Source organism: Olea europaea, chromosome 16 (assembly GCF_002742605.1).
Source record: "Olea europaea var. sylvestris chromosome 16, O_europaea_v1, whole genome shotgun sequence".
Lineage (NCBI taxonomy): Eukaryota > Viridiplantae > Streptophyta > Magnoliopsida > Lamiales > Oleaceae > Olea > Olea europaea.
Window position 1 is genome coordinate 6,612,350 of NC_036252.1, and position 23,203 is coordinate 6,635,552.

The 23,203-nt window shown below is 35.0% G+C and overlaps 1 protein-coding gene across 1 annotated transcript; it reads left to right on the plus strand.

Annotated features, from left to right (window-relative positions):
* Window positions 1–14,253: 14,253 nt before the first annotated feature.
* On the plus strand, window positions 14,254–22,961 carry LOC111411924 (ABSCISIC ACID-INSENSITIVE 5-like protein 2). Its single transcript, XM_023042601.1, has 4 exons — window positions 14,254–14,428; window positions 14,894–15,581; window positions 15,674–15,745; window positions 22,625–22,961. Exons 2-4 carry the CDS (start codon window positions 14,925–14,927, stop codon window positions 22,694–22,696), a joined length of 801 nt encoding a protein of 266 aa, XP_022898369.1. The 5' UTR covers window positions 14,254–14,428; window positions 14,894–14,924; the 3' UTR covers window positions 22,697–22,961.
* Window positions 22,962–23,203: the final 242 nt, after the last annotated feature.

Genomic DNA, 23,203 nt, shown 5'->3' on the forward strand with positions numbered 1-23,203 from the left:
TCAGGACACAAATACTTCTTAACATTGGTTGATGATTGCTCCAGATTCACTTGTATATATTTGTTACGTCAAAAATTTGATGCGGTGACTGTAATTCCTCATTTCTTTATTATGGTCACTACCCGGTTTAATGCTACTATTAACACTTTCAGATCAAACAATGCACCTGAACTGTCTTTCAAAGATTATTTTGTTGAAAAGGGGGTATTACATCAATTCAGTTGTGTTGAAAGACCACAACAAAATTTCATTGTTGAACGCAAGCACCAACACCTATTGAATATGGCTAGAACTTTGTTTTTCCAAACCAGAATTCCCATACATTTCTGGACCGAATGTGTGATGACTGCCAGGTATCTCATAAATAGAACCCCATCCCCCATCCTAAAACATAAAACACCTTATGAAATCCTTTATGGTGTTCCTGCTGATTATTCCACTCTTCGTGTGTTTGGGTGCTTAGGATTTGCATCTACACTCACCACACATAGAGACAAGTTCCAACCTAGAGCAAAGTTGTGTGTGTTCTTTGGATATCCATCAGGAATCAAAGGCTATAAACTTTTTGATGTTGAAACCAAACGAATTTTTGATGTTGAAACCAAACGAATTTTTATATCCAGAGATGTAATTTTTCATGAGGAAAATTTTCCCTCCCATACTATTGTCAAAGATGATCAATTACTAGATCCGTTTCCTGATCTAGTTTTACCATCTGCTTCATTGGTTTCTCCTCATGATGACCATGTCCAATCTGACCATGATCATCATGATTCCAATCTTCATGTTAATGACCCATCTGACACAATCCATGTCCCACCTCCATCCAACTCTAACTCAACTGATCAAACACAATCTGATAGACATATAAATCATGCCATTCTTCAATCCAAAAGAATCTCGAAACCTCCCAAATATCTCTTTGATTACCACTGTAATCTCATTTCTCAACATAGCCATCACATTCCTCAATCCCCAAATCATATTAGTAAATTCGTGTCTATAATCATCTGTCAAAACCATTCAAAAATCTAGTACTAAACATTTCATCTCATTTTGAGCCTCAATTTTTCCATCAACCTCTTAGATTTCCTTATTGGCGTGATGCCATGAAGCTAGAATTGGAAGCCATGGAGCTCAATCATACCTGGAAGGTTGTGCCTTTACCGCCCGAGAAACACTCAGTAGGATGCATATGGATTTACAAAAATAAATACAACTCAGATGGAACACTTGAAAGACATAAAGCACGTCTTGTTGCAAAGGGTTACATACAATAAGGAGGGTTAGATTACTTCGATACTTTCTCACCAGTGGCCAAGAATGTCACTGTCAAAATTTTACTAACTCTTGCAGGTCATTATCAATGGCACTTACTTTAGCTGGATGTTAACAATACTTTATTGAACGAAGACTTATTTGAGGAAGTTTATATGGAAATTCCTCTGGGCTATGAGTTCCTTAGACCATCAACACAGGGGGAGAAATTGGCTTGCAAACTGCACAAGTCAATATAAGGACTCAAGCAAGCTTCAAGATATTAGAATTCAAAGTTTACTCATGTTTTGATTCAATGTGGCTTTCAACAATCTATGGCAGATTATTCCATTTTTACTAAACGAACTGGAAATAGTTTTGCGGCACTATTGGTTTACGTGGTTGATATTGTGATCACTGTTGGAAAAAATTGAGTAAGCGCTCACTTTTGGCACAATTTTCGATGGGACCCGTTGGTCCAATGTGGCATATCAAAGTTGATATGTGTTCTCCTCCGTGAGAACATCGATTTCATGCATTTATTTGCCAAAATGAAGCCCAGGTGAATGAGAAATTGAAGCTCAAAGTTGGTCATTGGAAGTTGGTTTTGTGGGAAAAAAATGCATTTATCTCACATAGGAAAACGAAGGAAACTTAAACCACTTTATATATGGCTATACTTTGAAGATGTGTAATCATGTGTAGCATAGAGGCTCTCTCCACGTGTGCGCGTAGGGGGGTTCAAATCACGAACTGAAATGGCTTTCGGACCTTGAACTTGGGTGCGGGCGCGACCTGCGCCCACGAATGTCGGACCGAATAAGGCAAAAATGGCCCCATCGGAGAGCCCACGTTTTGCCAATTTTTTTTTGGCTTTCTCCAATGACTTTTGAGTTTCTAAACTACAAAAACTCCAATGGACTCCCAATGGTCATAGTGTTAATGGGAAGTAACTCCAATGGACTCCCAATGGTCACAATATTAATGGGCAGTATGCCTATAAAAAGGCTCATTCTCCAACAATCTAACACACTCGAAAATCTCACCTACATTCCTACATACGCAGTTTCTTCTTTGCATTCCTTGTCCAGTAAGGTCTTGGTCTTGTGGTGTTATTGTTCAGATACTAGATCAGTTCGTCAGAGTAGTATCTGCCGTGCTCAGATTCTACTATATACCGTTGTATCCTGGAAAACAGACACTCGAATTAAAACTCAAGCATGTACGGTGAGATGGCGAATCTGTTTTAAGGATACTGTGTTTACATAGGCCTTGGGTTAAAAGTTTATATGAAATTATATAAACATGTCGTTAATTTTTTTTTAAATTTCTGTTAATTTTCAGCTTTCCTGTTTAGATTTATTAAATGAACGTGTCTTACATAACTTAATATAATTTAGTTTTAAATTAGATTAATATATTGTGGTTTATGATAATTTAGTTTATTGTGTAATTAACTAATATTATAAATCGGTATGAGAAAACCTGGTATTTAATCTTATTGTATGCGTAAAATCAAGTTTGTGCAAATCCGGTATATAATCTATGCATATACGGTATCTAAATTGCATATGTGGTATGCTGCATATACAGTATCTAAAATGCATATACGGTACCCATAAATTCGATATCATTCCACCGACATAATTTCCAACAAACTTAAAACATATTTTATACACATTGGTAGTAAATAAATTGTTTATTTTATTTTATTGAGATAAACAAGTTGTTTATTAGAAACTAATTTTTGTTTCATTTTCAGAAATGGCTACCAAACCAACCAACATGGATGTGACCTAAACTGCTCCTGCTGGAAATCAGGCTGTGGGTTCTAATGTGGCTCAAAGGCCAAGCTCCGTTGTGGCTAGAATGCCAAGTTATGTTGTGAGCCAAACTGTAACTGTTCCGGTTAATCATGAAGAAAAATCGGAGAAATTCAATTGCTTAAATTTCAAAGGGTGGCAGCAGAAAATGCTTTTTTACTTGACCACCTTGAATCTTGCTAGATTCTTGACTGAAACTGTTCCGAAACTTAATGAGGGCAAGGGAGATGTGCAAGCATTGAGTGCACTTGATGCTTGGAAGCATTCGGACTTTCTGTGCCGAAATTATATCATGAACAGCCTAGCAGATGTGCTGTACAATGTGTATAGCACCATGAAAACTCTATGGAATTGTGGGAGTCCTTGGACCGAAAATACAAAACTGAGGATGCCAAGGCTAAAAAGTTTATAGTTGGCAAATTCCTAGACTGTAAGATGGTGGACTCCAAAACTGTTATTAGTGAAGTGCAAGAACTCCAAGTGATCCTTCACGAAACTCATGGCGAAGGAATGATGTTGAGTGAAACTTTTCAAGTGGCTACAATTATAGAAAAATTGCCCCCCGCGTGTAAAGATTTCAAGAACTATTTGAAACACAAACGAAAGGAAATGAACGTCGAAGAACTCGTTGTTAGACTTCGAATCGAAGAAGACAACAAGAGTTCCGAGAAGAAGTGGTTCAATCCTGATGTGGCCAAAGCCAATGTTGTGGAGCTTGGTCAAAGTAGCAAGAACTACAAAAACAAGTCTGGGCCATTCGGTGGCAAAAGAACCAAGCAAGGACCGAAAGGTGGAATTGTCAAGAAGAAATTCCAAGGAAAATGCTTCAATTGTGACAAAGTGGGTCACAAGTCTTCGGAGTGCAGATTACCGAAGAAGAAGAAAGAAGCGAACGTGGTTGACTACATGGCACAAGATGTGTCGGAGCTGAATCTCACAGCAGTCATTTCTGAAGTAAACATGGTGGGTTCAAACCCTAAAGAGTGGTGGATTGACACCGGTGCTACAAAGCATGTGTGCTCTGATAAAGAGATGTTTGATATGTTCGAAGCTGTTGAGAATGGGGAGAAGTTGTTCATGAAAAATTCAGCAACTTCTGAAATCAAGGGTCAAGGAAAAGTGATTCTGAAGATGACCTCGGGAAAGGAGCTGACTCTCAACAACGTGCTTTATGTGCAGGAAATTCACAAGAATTTAGTATCTGGGTCGCTTTTGAATATGCATGATTTCGGCATTGTTTTTGAGTCAGACAAAGTCATTCTGTCAAAAAGTGGAATGTTTGTCGGAAAGGGTTATGTTCCCGACGGTATGTTTAAACTCAATGTAATGGTTGTGAAACCAAAAATGAATAAAGCAAGTTCTTCTACTTATTTGCTTGAGTCTTCCAATTTGTGGCGTGGTAGACTAGGACACGTTAATTATGATACTTTACGAAGACTAGCTAACTCTAACTGCATACCTAAGTTCAATAACGATTCCAAACATAAGTGTGAAACTTGTGTTGAAACAAAATTGACAAGGTCATCGTTTAAATCAATTGAACGGAACGCAGAACCACTAGATTTAGTTCACAGTGACGTGTGTGATCTAAAACTTGTACAAACAAGAGGTGGCAACAAGTATTTTATTACTTTTGTCGATGATAGCACAAAATACTGCTATGTATATCTGCTTAAAAGCAAGGATGAAGCTATAGAGAAACTTATTCTCTATAAGAATGAAGTTGAGAATCAACTTAATAAGAAAATTAAGGTGCTGCGAAGTGATCGAGGTGGTGAGTATGAAGCATCATTTGCTAAATTCTGTGCACAACACGGAAACATACATGAAACCACCGTCCCTTATTCACCGCAACAAAATGGTGTTGCTGAACGAAAAAATCGTACCTTAAAAGAGATGATGAATGCAATGCTCGTAAGTTCTAGCTTACCTCAGAACATGTGGGGTAAAGCTGTGTTATCAGCAAATTACCTTTTAAATAAGGTGCCTCGAAAGAAATCGGAATAGACCCCTTATGAGTTATGGAAAGGAAGAATGTCTACCTATAAATACTTGCGAGTGTGGGGATGTCTTTCTAAAGTGGTTGTTCCACCACCAAAGAAGGTAAAGATAGGCCCGAAAACTATAGGATGCGTCTTCATTGGCTATGCACATAATAGCAGTGCGTATCGCTTTCTTGTATATGATTCAAAAATTCCAGACATACACAAAAACACGATAATGGAATCAAGGAATGCTACATTCTTTGCAGAAGTATTTCCATACAGATCCAAAGAGGAAGCAAGCTCCTCTAAACGAATATATGAGACAATGACTGAAAATAGTCAGAACGAAGAATTAGAAGAAGAGACTGAGGTTAGACGCAGCAAACGGGAAAGGACAGAAAAATCTTATGGTCCTAATTTTCTGACCTATATGCTAGAAAGTGAACCTCAAAATTATCAAGAAGTAGTGAATTCCTCGGAAGGACCTCAATGGAAAGAAGCCATTGAAGGTGAAATAGATTCCATACTGCAAAATCATACATGGGAGCTAGAGGATCTTCCTCCAGTAAGCAAACCACTAGGCTACAAATGGATTTTCAAAAGGAAAATGAAAGCAGATGGAACTATCGAGAAGTATAAGGCCAGATTAGTAATTAAAGGCTACAAACAAAGGGAAGGCCTTGATTACTTTGATACGTATTCTTCAATGACGAGAATAACATCTATTAGGATGATACTTGCGATTGTCGCTTTGCGAAATCTTGAAGTACATCAAATGGATGTTAAAACTGTCTTTCTAAATGGAGATTTAGAAGAAGAAATTTACATGGAACAACCTGAGGGGTTTTCGTCACCAGGACAGGAAAAGAAAGTCTGTAAACTGGTGAAGTCACTATATGGCTTGAAACAAGCACCAAAACAATGGCATGAAAAATTTGACAATGTTATGATTGAGAGTGGATTTAAAATCAATGAATGTGAAAAATGTGTTTACGTCAAAGACACTAAAGATGGATATGTCATCTTATGTCTTTACGTTGACGACATGCTTATTGTTGGTAGTGACAATAAGATGATTGAATCCACTAAAAAATATGTTAAACTCAAGATTTGACATGAAAGATATGGGTTTAGCTGATGTTATACCTAGAGTGAAAATCTCAAGACCGTCAAATGGGCTTGTTCTAAATCAGTCACGTTATATGGACAAAATTTTAGGAAAATTCCATAAGGATGATACTGGCTTGGCTAGAACACCAATAGATACGAGTCAACATCTGTCTAAAAATAGAGGAGAAAGTATCTCTCAAGTAGAATACTTGAGAGTTATCGGAAGTCTAATGTACTTAATGAATTGTACTAGACCAGACATAGCCTACACAATTAGTAAACTGAGTAGATACACGAGTAATCCAGGAGCTGATCACTGGAAAGGAATTATAAGAGTACTAAGGTACTTAAGATATACTCGTGACTATGGACTACATTATACTAGATATCCAGCAGTCATTGAAGGATACAGTGATATTAATTGGATATCTAATATAAAAGACTCAAAATCCACCAGTGGATATGTGTTCACATTGGGTGGTGCTGCCATATCGTGAAAATCCTCTAAGCAAACGGTTATAGCCAGATCTATGATGGAATATGAGTTTATAGCTCTAGATAAATGTGGTGAAGAGACTGAATGATTGCACAACTTCTTAGAGGATATTCCAAGATGGTCAAAACTTGTGCTAGTAATTTGCATATATTGTGATAGTCAATCGGCAATAGAAAGGGCACAAAGTAACATATATAATGGTAAGTCTAGACATATATGTCGTAGACACAATACTATAAGACAACCACTCTCAACTAGAGTTATCACTATTGACTATATAAGGTCAAAAGATAACATTGTGAATCCGCTAACCAAAGGGTTAAATAGAGAGTTAGTTATGAAATCATCGAAAGGAATGAGACTTAAGCCCTTGAAAGAATAAGTCATTACAAAGGAAAACCCAAAGATCTAGGTTCAATGGGAAAACCTAACTGTAAAGACTTGATAAAATCACTGTGGGGGTATTACCTCCTGTCCATTCCTATTATGTAACAGTGATGCCCGTAAGGTTGAAGGTTAAGCAATAGGCTTTTAATGATTCTTATGCATCGTAAATCAAGTCAAGTAATGCGAGTTACTTGTAATAAGAAATCACCTATGTAAGAGAGAAGTGGGGCTGCTTCTAAGAGAATTGTGTGGGGCTCAATTCTTAAGAACTCTCACAGAACCAGGCATATGTTCATGGCCAAAATGAACATAACAATGAGAACTGGATTGTGTTAGGAAGAATCCTGTGTGAGGTATATCATCGTTTACACAAATGGCAAAATAGTTCAAAGACATCGCGTCTACTGGTCAACCAGTAAAGTAAATATGCTTGCACAAGGGAAGGTTCGAAGGGTAACACCCACCTATCCTATGCAGGATTCAACCGCTGAACTTTATCACCAAGTCTTGTGTCTCACGTTTCGTGTCTCCCCTAATTTTCATTCATGTGGGGGATTGTTGAAAAAAATTGAGTGAGCGGCTCACTCTTGGAACAATTTTCGATGGGACTTGTTGGTCTAATGTGGAATATCAAAGTTGATATGTGTTCTCCTCCGCGAGAACATCAATTTCATGTATTTATTTGCCAAAAATGAAGTTCGGGTGAACAAGAAATTGAAGCTCAAAGTTGGTCATTGGAAGTTGGTTTTGTGGGAAAAAAATGTATTTATCCCACATAGGAAAACCAAGGAAACTTAAACCACTTTATATATGGCTATGCTTTGGAGATGTGTAATCATGTGTAGCATAGAGGCTCTCTCCACGAGCGCGCGCAGGGGGATGCAAATCACGAACCGAAATGGCCTTCGAACTTGAACTTGGGTGCGGGTTTTCGAAATAGTGTAAAAAGAAGTGCTTCGAATCATTGCTATTTGACTCGGACCTATTCTAGGCACGACCTGCACTCACGAATGTTGGACCGAACAAGGCAAAAATGGCTCAATCGGAGAGCCCACGTTTTGCCAATTTTTTTTTGGCTTTCTCCAATGACTTTTGAGTTTCTAAACTGCAAAAACTCCAATGGACTCCCAATGGTCACAGTGTTAATGGGAAGTAACTCCAATAGACTCCCAATGGTCACAATATTAATGGACAGTATGCCTATAAAAAGGCTCATTCTCCAGTAATCTAACACACTCGAAAATCTCACCTACATTCCTGCATACGCAGTGTCTTCTTTGCGTTCCTTGTCCAGTAAGGTCTTGGTCTTGTGATGATATTGTTCGAATACTAGATCAGTTCGTCAGAGTAGTATCTGCGATTCTCAAATTCTACTATATACCGTTGTATCCTGGGAAACAGACGCTCGGATTAAAACTCAAGCACGTACGATAAGAGGGCGAATTTGTTTTAAGGACACTGTGTTTACACAGACCTCGAGTCAAAAGTTTATATGAAATTATAAACATGTCGTTAATTTTTTTTAATTTCTGTTAATTTTTAGCTTTCCCATTTAGATTTATTAAATTAAAGTGTCTTACATAACTTAATATAATTTAGTTCTAAATTAGATTAATATATTGTGGTTTATGATAATTTATTTTATTGTGTAATTAACTAATATTATAAATCGATATGAGAAAACCTGGTATTTAATCTTATTGTATGCGTAAAATCAAGTTTGTGCAAATTCGATATATAATCTGTGCATATACGGTATGCTGTATATACGGTATCTAAACTGCATATACGGTATGCTGCATATACGGTATCTAAAATGCATATACGGTACTCGTAAATTCGGTATCATTCCACCAACATAATTTCCAACAATCACTAGCCCTAATATCGACATCATAAACTCATTAAAGGCATTCCTACACAGCCAATTCAAGCTCGAGGATTTGGGACACTTAAAATACTTCTTAGCGATTGAGATTGCTCGATCATCATCTGGTATTGCTATTTCACAAAGACTATATACATTGCAGCTCTTGGAAGATGCCAATTATCTAGATTACAAACCAATGAGGAGTCCAATGGACCCAAAGGTAGCACTCAGTATTCACGATAGAGATATCTTGCCAGATGCTTCTCACTACAGGAGATTGATTGGAAGACTCATATATTTGACTTTGTCACGGCCGAATGATAAGTATGTTTTTACACACTTATTTGGTTCACAAACATGATTTAAATATGGATAAAGTGGTTGAAATGTGGCTTAATCCTATTAAATTCATGCAATGTAGGTATTTCAATGGAAATTGTGGAATTCAGGAGAAAAGAGCCGAAGAAGGACTAAAACGCAACAAAGTGATAGTTCGAGGACCAAAGGTGCAAATATTGAGAAGTTGAGCTAAATGCAAAACAAGAGTAAAAACATGCCAAGTATGAGCTCAATGACAAAGCAAAACAATTGGAAGAAGAAAGTATTGAAGAGGGACTGAAATGAAGACAATTGAAAGTTGGAGGACTAAAGGGCAAATACTCAAAAGATGTGCCGAATGAGTGGCATGAGAATTGATGGTGTCAATCATCAATTGGAAGATAAAATTTGTTGAAAAGATGAAGAAATCGAAGAAAGAAGTCAAGAGAAGCAACAAGGAAGTTCAGGGACCAAAATGTAAAAACCACATAGTTGGTTATATCTATGCGACCGCATAGTGTAACCATCTATGCGGTTGCATAGATGGATGCAGGGAAAATAATTGGGCATTTCAAATGACCTATGCGACCGCATAGGTTCCTTCTATGCGGTCGCATAGAAGAAATTTCGGGGGGTTCTCTACAGTTTCCTTTTTCGACTCCAACTCCTTTCTTACCTAATTTGGACACGCTATATATACCCTAAAACACGTCCAGAACTTGGGTAGACGATTTTGGGAGAAAAGAGGCATACAATAACATCAAGATCCAAGAATTTATGCAAGAAGAAGGAGGATTTCATCAAGATTGAAGATTTCAAGCATCAATTATAATAGGGTGATGTCTTCTCCTTTATTGAATCTTTGTAATTTTCTTCAAAACATGATAGGCTAATTTTTTATTTCATTGGGAGTCGATGAACCTTTGATTTTCTTATAAATTCTTATATTTCATGAGTTTAATATAAACTATCTTTGGAATAAATTGTTTGATTTATATTGCTTTGATTGAATCCATGATTTATTGGCCATTTATTATGTGATTGTGATGGTTTATTCTTTACATTCGAAAGAAGTAGAATAGACTCGATATATATAAATTGACATAGGGTCCGATAGGGGATAGAAATATACCCCTATGCTTTATGCAATTCGGTAATTGTTCATAGAATTTCATGCGTTTTTGTATGTTGCATCATCCATAGAAATATAGGCTGATGATATGCAGAAATAGATCCAATATATATCGAGAGAGTATATTAGATAGGCGTAGGAACATTGAATTGACAATTTTCCATTGATTAATTGGATTTGTGAAATTAGGGTTTATAGAAATCAAATGGGGATTCGATGTCCCAATGATTTTATTTCAACTTATTTCTACAATTTCATTTACAACATTACATATTTACATTTTAGTTGAGTTGTTGAGTCGTTTAATTAGTGGAATTTCGAAATTAGGGTTTTCTTAAAAGTTAGGGTTTTTAATTGGGGGTTTCTTCCAAAATTAGGGCTTTTCACATTTAAACCAAATTTTCATTCAATTAGATTCGGTTAAGGTCACATTAGTCTAATTAGAGCTAATCCAATCCTCGTGGGAACGATTCTTGAACTCAAGTCCATTTTACTACTTGTTAACGAACCGTACACTTGCGGTGGGTTTTAAAATTAAAACAAATAAATACGCGAACACCGGACATCACATTTGCGGTACATAAATTGAGCCAATTCATGTCTCAGCCAAGAACGTCACACCTTAAAGGTATTCATCACCTTTTGAGGTACTTGAATGGCAAGCCTGGGCAAGGCATTTTCTTCCCATCACAAATGCAATCAGGTTTAACCATCAATATTCGTGCCTTTTCTGATGCCGATTGGGGGTCTTGTATTGATACACGTAAGTCCACTACCGAATTCTGCATTTTCGTTGGCAATGCAATGGTGTCATGGAAATTAAAAAGGTAACCAACCATATCCTGTTCCTCAGCTGAAGCGGAATAAAGAGCTCTTCCTTCCACTGTAAGTGAAGTCATTTGGATTCACCAAGTGTTGAAAGATTTCCATATTAGTCTCGCATCCCCAGCAGTTATCTACTGTGACAATCATGCAACTATACAAATTGCCACAAATCCTGTCTTCCACGAACGAACAAAACACATCGAAATCGATTGTCACTTTATTCATGACAAAATCAATGCAGGGATCATGAAACTTCTTCTAGTTAGATCAAAGCACCAACTTGTAGACGCTTACAAGCCATTACCTGCCTCAGCTCTTCATCCTTTGTTATTCAAGATGTGCGTAAAAGATCTTTACATCACATCTTGAGGAGGAGTATTAGATCTGATGTATTCTTTGTATAGATGTGCAGGTAGTTAGCTTGTTCGGTTGTTAGTTAAGCCAGCTGTCTATGTTAGTTATGCCAGCTGTATGATAGCTGTGAGTACCAGCTGGAAGTTAGCCCAGTCGGTGTTTTGGCGCCTATTTATACCTTGTTAAGATGATCATTTGTAAACGATTTCAGAATGAATGCTAATTGAGGATTTCCATTTCATTTGTTCTAATAGGTTGCGTAATGGGTGTTGGAGAAGATAAAGATTATACCTTTTATTTTTGAATTATTTTTTCTCTAAATACATTTTTATTTGGTTTATTTTTCAAGAGGAATTATCTCTACGCTGCAACTTTTCCCTTTGAAAATTGGGTTATTAGCACAAAATGTTCATACGTTTAAAGTTAATTATGCAAAACGTTTCTACGTTTTTTTAATTTTTTTTCCACATTTTCATCCCTATTTTCTCATTTCATTGTGAAAAGCATTGTTTTCATCTATTTTCTGAATAAATTTTTTTGAAAATGACGAATATTGCCTCATATTTAAATAGAACAAAAAGAAAAGAGAAGATAAACAAATAACAGATTGCAACCATACTCCCAAAATTTTTAAAAAATACAAATGAGAACCAAATAAATTATACATACATACATACATATACACACATTTATATATAACGACCACCACTTCTTTCCACAATTAATTTCTTGTAGTTAATTGGTCCTAAATATGGTCTTAACTTCTCCAATGCTGATGAGGTGGGTTTACATTTTCAATATTGATGGTACACACGAGAAGATCTATTACAATACGTCTTGGTTTTATCCGATGTAGATCATACGAGAAGGCCAAAACAAAGCTCAGAGTACTGGAAGCCCCTAATGTCCTCACTGTTGCTCTGAAGAGATTTTAGATTACCATTTGAATCAAATGTGTTTCATTTGTTTTCTAGTTTCTATGAGTTGCTTGTGATTTTTGTTTTATAGCCGGACAAATTTGGAAAGTTGAATAAGAGAATTAAGTTTCCACAAATTCTGACTATGACTCCCTACATGAGCGAGACAAGCGATAGATCCCCAATTTATTGGCTTTTATGAAGTAGTAGTGCACTCGGATGTTATAAATGCTACATTACCTGGAGATTATAAGAGTACCTCCAAAAGACTCTTTAAACATGAATTGTTCTATATTTTATATAATTAACACTTAAAATCATGCTCAAAGAGACTTTTTAAATTAATATTTTAATTTAGAGAATGTGTTTGGTTCTCGTAACACTCTCCATAATTAATGGATTCAATGTATTTCAATTTTCAATTTTTAATATAGAAAAATAATACAATTATCTAGAGAAATGCTAGTTAAAATAAAAGACAGAGAAAAATAATAAATTTTTTTGGGAGTAATAAAATTTATTGAAGTATTTCAAAATTTTAACTATCAAAATTTATAGAAACTTTCCAAATGATAAAATATGCTCTTTAAAAACAGAGTATCTTAAAAATGCCCCAACTACAATAAATTAATTGTGGAAAAAAGTTGAGGTGGAGGTAGAGGCAGAGAAGGGGGAATATATATTTTAATTTTTTAATAATTTATTGATACTCCTTTGTACTTTTAAAAAAATCTGGGATCATGATTGCAATTAGTTCTTTACTTTTCTTTTCTATTTTTTTTTTGCTTTATTTAAATGTAAGGGTATATTCGTCATTTTACTAATTTTTATTTATAAAATGAATGAAAGTAATGATCTCAACAATAAAGGGAGGAAATAGTGGTGTAAATGCCAAAAAAAAAAAAAGAAAAAAAAAAAGAAACGCAACAACGTTTTGAACAGTCAACTCTAAACATAAAAGCACTTTATGTCAATAACCCAAATTTTAACGCTGCCACTTTTCCCTTTAAAATAAGTCAAATATTGAATTAACGATTTTTTTGACAGAAACCATGCAAAAGTTCTCCATCGCTTATTTACCCGAAGGTTAAGGACTTAACTGTCAAAAATGAAAGTTTCAGGACCCATTTCCACTTTTCAAAATGACGAGATAACCAATGCAATTTTCGTAGGGAGAAATTAACGTCAATTTGTAAATTGTTTATATATATATATATATATTTAAGTCACATTTGAAATCAATAAATATTACGTAATTATCAATAATTATTACGTACTTACCTATACAATATTTATCTAAAAATTAAACTGTTACTTCCCAAAGAACCTTGCTACATGTACACTGTGTACATGTTAGTTTACACTTTATCACGTTATCTTATTGGACAATTTAAATTTCAAACATTTTTTTTTATCTAATTGACATATCGATACTTGGCAACAATGCAAGTGTCAATCAAAATATTAAAAATCAGTGTTCAAATAGCAAATTTTATTAGGAGAGAAAAATCTTAAGGGGGTGTTTGAGCCATATTATTTTGGTGATAATGTATTCTTGAATAGTGTATTGATGAGAAATGTGTGGTTAAAAAATAAGAAATTTTTTTTGATTTGCGTATAATATTATTTTATTGAAGAATGTGTGGTTGAAATGATATCAAATCACTGTTTAAAAATATTTTTTTTTGAAATAATGTGACTCAAATGGCTCTAAATTGAATAGTTAAATCACATTAATCGCGATTTCCCTAGAAAATAAAACAATTCAAAATCGGGTAACCTGGAATCCACTGTTAGCATGAAACCCAGAAGAAATTTTGTTCTATTGGAAAACTCAACGCACACGTGGACCCCTCAAAGAAGGCCACAGTATTGAAAGGGGTCTATCTATTCTCTCAATTTTGAATTTTCCCCACAGTTCTCTTGTAAAGACCCAGATAATCAGATCCCTCAGGTAATTAATTTGTGGGATTTGTTTCCTATAATTACAGCAATTTATGTAATATATTCAGTGTTGTAATATTGTTATTTTGGAATAAAATTAAAATCTTGGGCGTTTCTTCTGCTGTTTGGTTATTTGGCTGCTGAAAATCCTCGTCTTGTTAAGGAGAAAATGAAAACGATTCATTTTTTTTCTTTTCGTCTTCTATTTCGCGGGTGGAATTGGATGGGATGGGATTTATACAATCTTTTCTATGACTCAGTTTCATGGCTTTCGACGTTAACATTTTTCTTGAAGAATGTTTATGCTTGCTTAAATGCATGTATAATGAACTGCATGATTGCTACTTATGTTTTCTTTCATATTAATGATTGTCTTAACGATAGAATCTTGACGTGAAAATATTAATTTTAAGGTTCTTAGAAGAAGCTGATTGATATTTAATTAGGGATTTATTTTTTTTTTTTGTTGCTTTAGAGTATAGAATTGTTTGGAGTTGACGGAGTGAATGGGGATTCAGACAACGAATTCTCATGCGATGGTTGGTGAGCAGCAGTCTCATGTACAACAGCCAATGGCAAGAGAAATTTCTTGGTTTAGGCTTACTCTCAATGAGGTTGAGAACCAATTAGGTGATTTAGGTAAACCATTGGGCAGCATGAACCTTGATGAGTTGCTTAAGAATGTTTGGAAGGCAGAGGCAAGCCATTCTTCTGGAATGGACCCAACTAGCGCTTCCCCTGCGGCCTCGCTCCAGCGCCAGGCTAGCCTGTCACTTGTGAGGACGTTGAGGGGGAAGACAGTTGATGAGGTGTGGAAGGATATCCAGCAACGACAAATGACTAGGTACACGGAAGAAATGATTAGCCACGAACGGGAGCCAACTCTTGGGGAGACCACTCTGGAGGATTTCTTGGTGAGAGCAGGGCTTAATGTGGCTGATGCTTCTCTAGGACCTGCTATGGGGTTGGACAACACATTAACCCCACAGAGTTTCACGCCCCAAATGGGGTTGTCTCCTTCTCCTTCAGTTGATGCATTGTCAGATACACCTATCCCAGGCTGGAGAAGGTACACTGGAGATCTTGACAAGACCCTTGAGAGAAGGCTTAGGAGAAAGATTAAAAATAGGGAGTCCGCTGCACGCTCTCGTGCGAGAAAACAGGCAAGCTTTTAATTTGTATTATGTTCTCTTTACATACATTTTTTCTTTGTTCTACATCTCTGACTTCAATTACCATATGATAATGTGCATAGGCTTACCACAATGAGTTGGTGAGCAAGGTTTCACATCTTGAGGAGGAAAACATGAAGCTCAAGAAAGAGATGGTAAAGAATATCCGACAATTTTTTAGCTTTCTCTTTCTAGTTTTGATTTCATCGGTATAACTATTATGTTTAAATGCATGAAATGATTGCTGCAAGGTGATGTTGCTAGAGCATTGGTAGTATTTAACAACTGAAACTTAACCAATAAACAAATGGACTTTTCATCAAAAGGATGCTTAGTGTACTGGGCTGTTGGTTTTCGTATCTTATCCATATGGGATGAGACCGAATATGCACTGTAGTTTTAAGTTGAAGAACTGCTAAATACTGGAAATAATATATGATTGGAGATCACCTAAGAAGCACGGATACGGATATGTAATTTGAATACAATATGATATGGGTTCGTTGGTACGGCTTTTTAAAAAAAAAAAAAAAATTGAATATGTGGATACGTGTTATAAAATTTAACATAATTTTATAAATATAAAAAAATTTAAAATAGAAGCATAATAATGAAAATAAAATAAAATGCTAAAACATTTTATATTAATCCTTAATTATCCCAACTTCATTTTCTTCAACATCATTAACATTAGCTTCTTCAGTATCATTCAAAATAACGATCTCAAATTCTGGTTCATCTAATGATAGATTATCAACATCAAACAGTTTAACAATTTCAAGAGTATAAAACGAGTCTCCAATAATGTCGTACATTTTGAATTTTTCTCTTGAATAGAGATCTAATTTTTTTTTGATAAAAGACACAAATTGCTGTGAATGAAAATCAATTCTTCAGTGCTTTGTGGAGTTGTTCTTTCTCATAGAGTGCGCAAAATGGTAAGTATTCCAATCATTTAGCCCCTGTTTGTTTTCCATTATTTCTCCATTAAAATGAAAAATATGACTGTTATCTATTACATCAAGTCGCCAAATTTGAATTTCTATTTCTTGTGTGAGGTCCATAACGACTATATTTTTCATTCTCATTTATACAAAAATGGAAAACAAATACCTCCTTAATACTAGTTAGTATCTATTTCCAATAATAAAAATATATTTGTCAATTATTAATACAATTTCACATGTATTAAAAGATTAATTTAAAAATCTAATTGTTTACTTCTAATAAATATTATTAATATTCGGCATAAAGTAAAAAAACCTTTTCAATCTATTGTCAATGACAATGAGTTTTAAAAGAGGTTAAAATCAATAACACTCTTTTTCACGTGTCCCAACTTATTGGATATGTATTGAAAATAATTAAAAAATACGTATCCGATACATATTAAAAATTTAAAAATTATAAAATAATATAAAAAAATATGTATTTAATATGTATCGGAGGGTATCAGAGAGTATCCAAACTTGGATATCGGATACGAGTACGTAATGAGTTTTCGTCATGGAAAGAACATGTTCAAAATCACGATCAATTCCTTTTGAAAAGTATCGGTTTTTCTTCTGAGATCATTAGGATGAGTGTAATGAGTTCGGTTAATATGCAAAAATTGTGCGCGTCACACTATATAGTTAACTTTTGCTACTTAATAGTATCTTTGGCAATATCCTTGGACTTTGGTAATTAAATTCTGGATAGTCAAATTATCTTAGGAAAAAAAAGAAGTCTGAAACCTCTAACAGCGTACAAGTATTTTTAGAAAGAGATGGGAATCATATGGATATTGTGGAGGAGGCAAACAACACATGTAATTATTGCCATTTCTTGGGTGATAATTTCGATCATCGACTCATCATGCACGAAATTAGTTGTTGAGCAGTTGTGTGATAGAAGTGAGAAACTCTCTCCTAATCACGATTTCCTCAGCAGATTACCTCAATGAACTGCCAGCCTGCCATCACAATAATAATATCTTTACTTAGTTACATTTCCGCTTTTGGAAAATCCATTAATTTAAAGTTAATTTTATGTCTTAGATTTTCCTTACCCTTTCATCCCTAACAAATTGAAGTTGCCATCAGCATAGTTATCATAATTTGTCATTTTATTTGCTTTAGTTGCTTTTTTTAGAATCTCGGATTTCAACTTTAGGTCTGGGCTGGCAGGTCCATAGATTTGTTTGTTAAATTTCTCTCTACAGTACAGCTTCAGATTGAACAGTTGCCAACAGCTTAGTCAAGTTTGTCTTGTATTTCTAATGCCTAATTTGGGGAAAGGTCCTGGTGACAAAATCGTTATATACCCAAATGATAAATTGCTTCGGCTTATATTATATGCCTTCCAAACATCGTAGGTTTAATTTCTAAAGACCCAGTGATAATCACATAATCAATTATTAAGAAAAAACAATCCTCACTAGTCAAAAAATATCAAGTCAAATAATCTTATAATCTTCCCATATCTTCAACATCCTCACTCAAACTCAATAGAGTGTTGTAGAAACCAAATTGAGTTTCAAAATTTAATTGATCCGAGAATTTGTCCTCTTTCGAAGCTCCAGAGCTCTAATGATACTTTAGAATTGCTTTTACAATGCATGTTGACTAAACTGACCAATGAACTAGAAGCTGGTGCGGAAGAAAATCGTCATCCACCAATATAGCTAGACACTTGTCGAAGATGCATGTAAAGAGTAGCACTCCAAAGATGCAGGGGTTGCACTAGCAATCCACCCAAAGATGAAGAAAAAAGACTGGCTTAACAAGAACCTAGGCGAGCAAAGAAGCTAAGACAACAGAGGTGATGGAAATTGACTTCCTGGATGAGAAAACATGATTTTCTTTCATGTAGTTCAGCAAGTAAACAAGGAACAGAGGGAAATCTATCAACAAGTTGGGCCAACTTAAATCAGAATTAGAGACCAGTATAGGAAATCACATGAGCCCCAAACAAAGTCCAATTATCCCAGAGGCTTTACCAAAAACAGAATGGTTCAAAGGTCCAGGCAGCGACAACAATATACCAGCCTTCACCATGAGTCCATCATAAGTAGAACCACCACAGAGCCCACAAGAAGAAGAAACAGGGGCAAGGGCCATCACAGCGCCACCAGATCCACCAGCACCAAATGACCACACTGGTCAGAAAAGAGAAGCACCATGAGGACCATAAGAAATGTATAAAATCCAAACCATGAGACTCTAAATCTGAAGCACTAGAAATGAAATTTGCTTAGAAATCCCAATGTAACATTAAAACTAGATGAAATGGTCATATATGAATATTTTTTTTATAGGGGCAGAAGGTGGCTCCCCCTCTCATGGGAGGGGAATAGGTGATTATAAGAATAGGGAATAGGTGATTATAAGAATAGTTTATTCATCTTCCAAGATCTTCACTTGCAGGAAAATCAACTCTCGAAGCAAAACATATTTTTGTATGATGCAGATACCATCCTAATGATTTCTCCAATTTCATGAAGAGGATAATTAACTCAGAGCAAACAAATCCAATGAAGAAAAGGGGAAAAAACAACTGAGTTTATTCAAGGTTTCAGTGCCATGGAAATAAAAACTTGTAAGTGGCTTTGTCACCACAATAGGACAGCAGCAACAAGATACACAAAGTAGAAGATCCTATTTATAGTGTTACAAATAGCTTTAAAAGGAAAGATTACGTGATGATCACACAATGGAAAAATTATCCCACATCATTGGAGAAATATTATGGAGAATAATCTTATAATCTTTCCAAATTTTCAACGCTACTAAGTGATTATGGAGAACACTCAATATGGAACTTGTTGACTTAAAGTGACTCAGCATTGGAAACTTTGAGGCACTTATCATGAGTTCTGGTAATAAAATATAAGTATGCTAAGAAAAAAGTATATATTCCTATTTGTCAACTTGTTAAAGAAGATTTGACTTGGGTAATTTTTGTGGGCTCTTTAATTCACACAATTCCTGTGGTGATTTCATCAGTCAGCTTCACTGCATCAAGTTTTTGCATGTATAAATTGTCCATTATTATAGCTTAGCCACTTAGACTGCTACTTAGTATCGGGAGTAGGTCTGAAAAAGTATGGTGCTTTCTTGCATGGTTTAAAATGCCTAGAGATTGTGAAGTTGTTTTAAATCTTGTGTTCCTACCTAAAATTTTTATTGCATTTCTTGTCACGTCATATTGAATGAAAACTGTCAGTCTTCTTCATTTGATTATGATTTATGCATTTTGTCTGATCACGTCTGTACTTTGCATAGTAATATATAATCCTTTATGTTTACATGGTTTCTAAACATCACCAAACTGGAGTGTCGGACCTTAACTAATGAATGATCAATGAGGCAGTTTTCTAAAAAATTTTGAGTGCTAATATATGTTTCCTGATTTTGAAGTTAGGCTTTGACTGTATTCCTATCTGTAAACTTTGTAATAGTTCCCCGAGAGAGTTCATACGGCAATTTTCTTTGTAAGTCATGCTATTATTTGTTGTCATTGATTGGACATTAATGCGGCATCTCTTAGAATAAGGTGACAAAGTTCATACACCAATTTTCTTGTCAGGCTAGTTACTTTTTCTTGTGTTGTGATGAGCTTCAAATTTGAGACTGCTTTATAAACAATCATGAAAATGTAACTCTGAAAATGTCTTGATGTAAATAGAAGAAAATCGATAGAAAAAATAAAATATCAACTAAATTTCCAGCCAGTGAAGGAGTCTCAGTAGAAGTAGAAGTTAATTGCTGCTACAAAATGGAACCTGAGAAAAGTCAATTACCGACGTAATCTAGACATTTTCTGTTTAATATTTAAATACAGTCACAAAGACAACTATGAGGATATGTTCTGATCTCAATTTTTGGGTCAATGCATTCCAGAGCCATCTTAGGTTGAAGATTGAGAGAACATAGTCTAGTACTATTAAGGCTTCTGACAGTAAATGATTTAGAAGATGTGTAAACATTTGTGTGAAGAACTGTTGAAATTGTGATAGAAGGTAGAGATGAATAAACCATTGTTCGGCAGATTGAACAGAATGCTAAAGAATACCTTCAAGATTGGGTCCCTAGAGACAATATATGAGGTTTGATAAAGTTGGCCGTTTGGCTGTAAGAACTATATCTGCAACCATGACTTTTCACTTTTCCTTTTATCTATAGGAATGTAATTCTGGATGAAAGCTTATATCAATATGTAGGTGGAGGCAAATTGTAGGCTTGTATCCACCCTTCAAAGTTAGCCCCTATGTGGCAGGAATTAAAATTAGATTTTTAGTAAATTTTGATAAAAGTTGATGAAATATGTAGTGAAAAGTTGTGGATCTCATGCAATGTGTGGTTAAAATTAATTTTGAATTTGACTTAAATTAAAATCTGGATTTTAATTTCCATTAAACAATGACTTAATATAAAAGCATGCACTTGCATCATTGAGACTATTGGATTGAAACTGAAGGATGTTATGTAATATTGTGAAGTAATTATGAGAATATCATGGTTTATATGATGCTTAGGGTTTTATTATTGTGGCGTTTCTTTGATTTCACTCCGGTTCGGGAAATATGGTGTGATGTGATGTTTAGGGATTTTTTTAAGGAAAATTCTTTTTTTTTCTAATGGATTTTTTGTTTTCAAAGTATCGGCCCAGTATAATTTTTTACCTTTTTTTGACCCCCACCTCCCTCCCTGCGGCTCTGCCCTTGCTTTCTTGCCTATTAGCACATAATAGTATTGCAGCAGCCTCACCGTGGTTGCATGAATAAGGTTGTTATAATTAATAATAGTTGAACTAAGTAATTTTCTTATTTACTTGACAAATGTGACTGAGTGGCTCGGTGTAATAAAATTAACACATCTTACTTTTCATGACATTGTGTCATAATGTTTTTTATGCTCATAAGCTACACATTCTTCCTTGATTAACTGTTTGTTGTGCTTCTTACTTCACTCTATCCACAAGTGTCTAATCGGATGTTGGCCCGACATCTTTGGCTTGTTGGCTAGCAATGTGTCTGGACTCCCCGAGATAATAAAATAAAGAAATAGACAGGAAAATATTGAAAATATTTTAATAAATATTGAGTACAAACAAACCACGTTTTCTAATTATTATTATTATTATTATTATTCTTTTAAACTCCCAACTCCTTGGGACCTTCTCTTTGAATGATGTTACTTTCCTGTTATCGTAATGAGCCTCCACCCTCCATTGTATATTGGATGGTGTCTACATAGTTCCTTCAAATCATTGAGCAATCTTTATACCATTTATAAATCACTTTATGTGCTATGTGTATTATCAATTTTTTCCCTTCCTTTTCCACTAAAGCTTTCGTAGTAATATTTTGGTGTTTGGCATAAAACTCCCCACTCCATGGAACTTCTGTTATGTTGTATTTATGCTGTTTTGACTGATAGCAACAAATAGCACGTGCTTAACCTATGTTAATTGTTTTCAGGTTTTTCCATTTCGAAACAGATAATTGATATGTTGCTCAACTCTCAAATTGTTTAGGCCTTGAATTCTGACTTTAGGAGTTTATGGAGTTGGGCTGACTAAGGCATTTTCCATTGCATTGGTTTTTCAAATGTGATATGGTTGACATGAGATGCCTTTCTGAGATTTCTTCTTCTTTTAGTTGCAAAATGCTTAATGGGTGTGTAGAACGGGGGAAATTGGTTCTATTTTAAACCATTCTGTGTTGATTTCGTAACTGAGAATTGCTTCAGATTCATTTTATATCATCTTGTCTCTGGAAATGTTTGCTAGTTTAACAGAAAACGTGATATCATAAACTTTTTCAAAGTACTCTTCATATAAATCAGTGTACATACTGATTGTTATTTCAGTTCTTTTTCTTCTTCGGGAGGATAGTTGAAAACTTAGCTTTTCCTTCGTCCCCCTTCTCAGTGTTTGTGGACAGTGATGATAAATATCGGTTACTTCTTCATAGAGAACAAAGCTGTTTCTATTTGTTGTATTCCTCTTGATACTCAAGGAACTGTAACTAATATTGTTGTTCTTTCTAGGAATGGGAGAAAACGGTGTCTTGTAATTTTGATGAACCAAGATATCAGCTTCGAAGAACAAGTTCATTCTGACATTAAGCTGTGAAAATTTTGTAGCTCGGCTGAGCTTTTAGGATTTTACTCGTGTGTCTACTGGAGGTCCGTTAGGAAATCGAAGTTGTAGATTTGCTTTTGCTTCTAATGCTAGCACTGCTTGAGCTTAATGTTCAGTCTCTATGTATATATATTAGCTTAATTTTGTTAGAACTTAACCGCTTATAAATACCAAGCTGACTGTATGGTATTTCTCATGTTGTGTTGCATTATCTGGGAAAAAAAGCTGCTTATTTGTGACTTCTATGTCAATTTTCTTTTCTTGGTGAAGATCTAGAACTCACTACCTTTTATGCCCTTGTTTGAGCCCCATTCTTTTGAAAAATTCATTTTTCAACAGTGTTTTGACATCATTTTAATTACACATTCTTTAATAAAATAATATTATACGCAAATTCAAAACTTTTTCTCATTTTTTAACCATACACTTTTCATCAATACACTATTCAAAAATTCATTCTTCCCCAAAAGATGGAGCTCAAACAA

What these genes read in the sequence shown, in the direction of transcription:
- LOC111411924 (XM_023042601.1), top strand. Translation starts at nt 14,925, where the DNA reads ATGGGGATTCAGACAACGAATTCTCATGCGATGGTTGGTGAGCAGCAG. An exon ending in GCTCTCGTGCGAGAAAACAG is followed by an intron (nt 15,582 to 15,673) that starts GCAAGCTTTTAA and finishes TAATGTGCATAG; the next exon opens with GCTTACCACAATGAGTTGGT. An exon ending in TGAAGCTCAAGAAAGAGATG is followed by an intron (nt 15,746 to 22,624) that starts GTAAAGAATATC and finishes TGTTCTTTCTAG; the next exon opens with GAATGGGAGAAAACGGTGTC.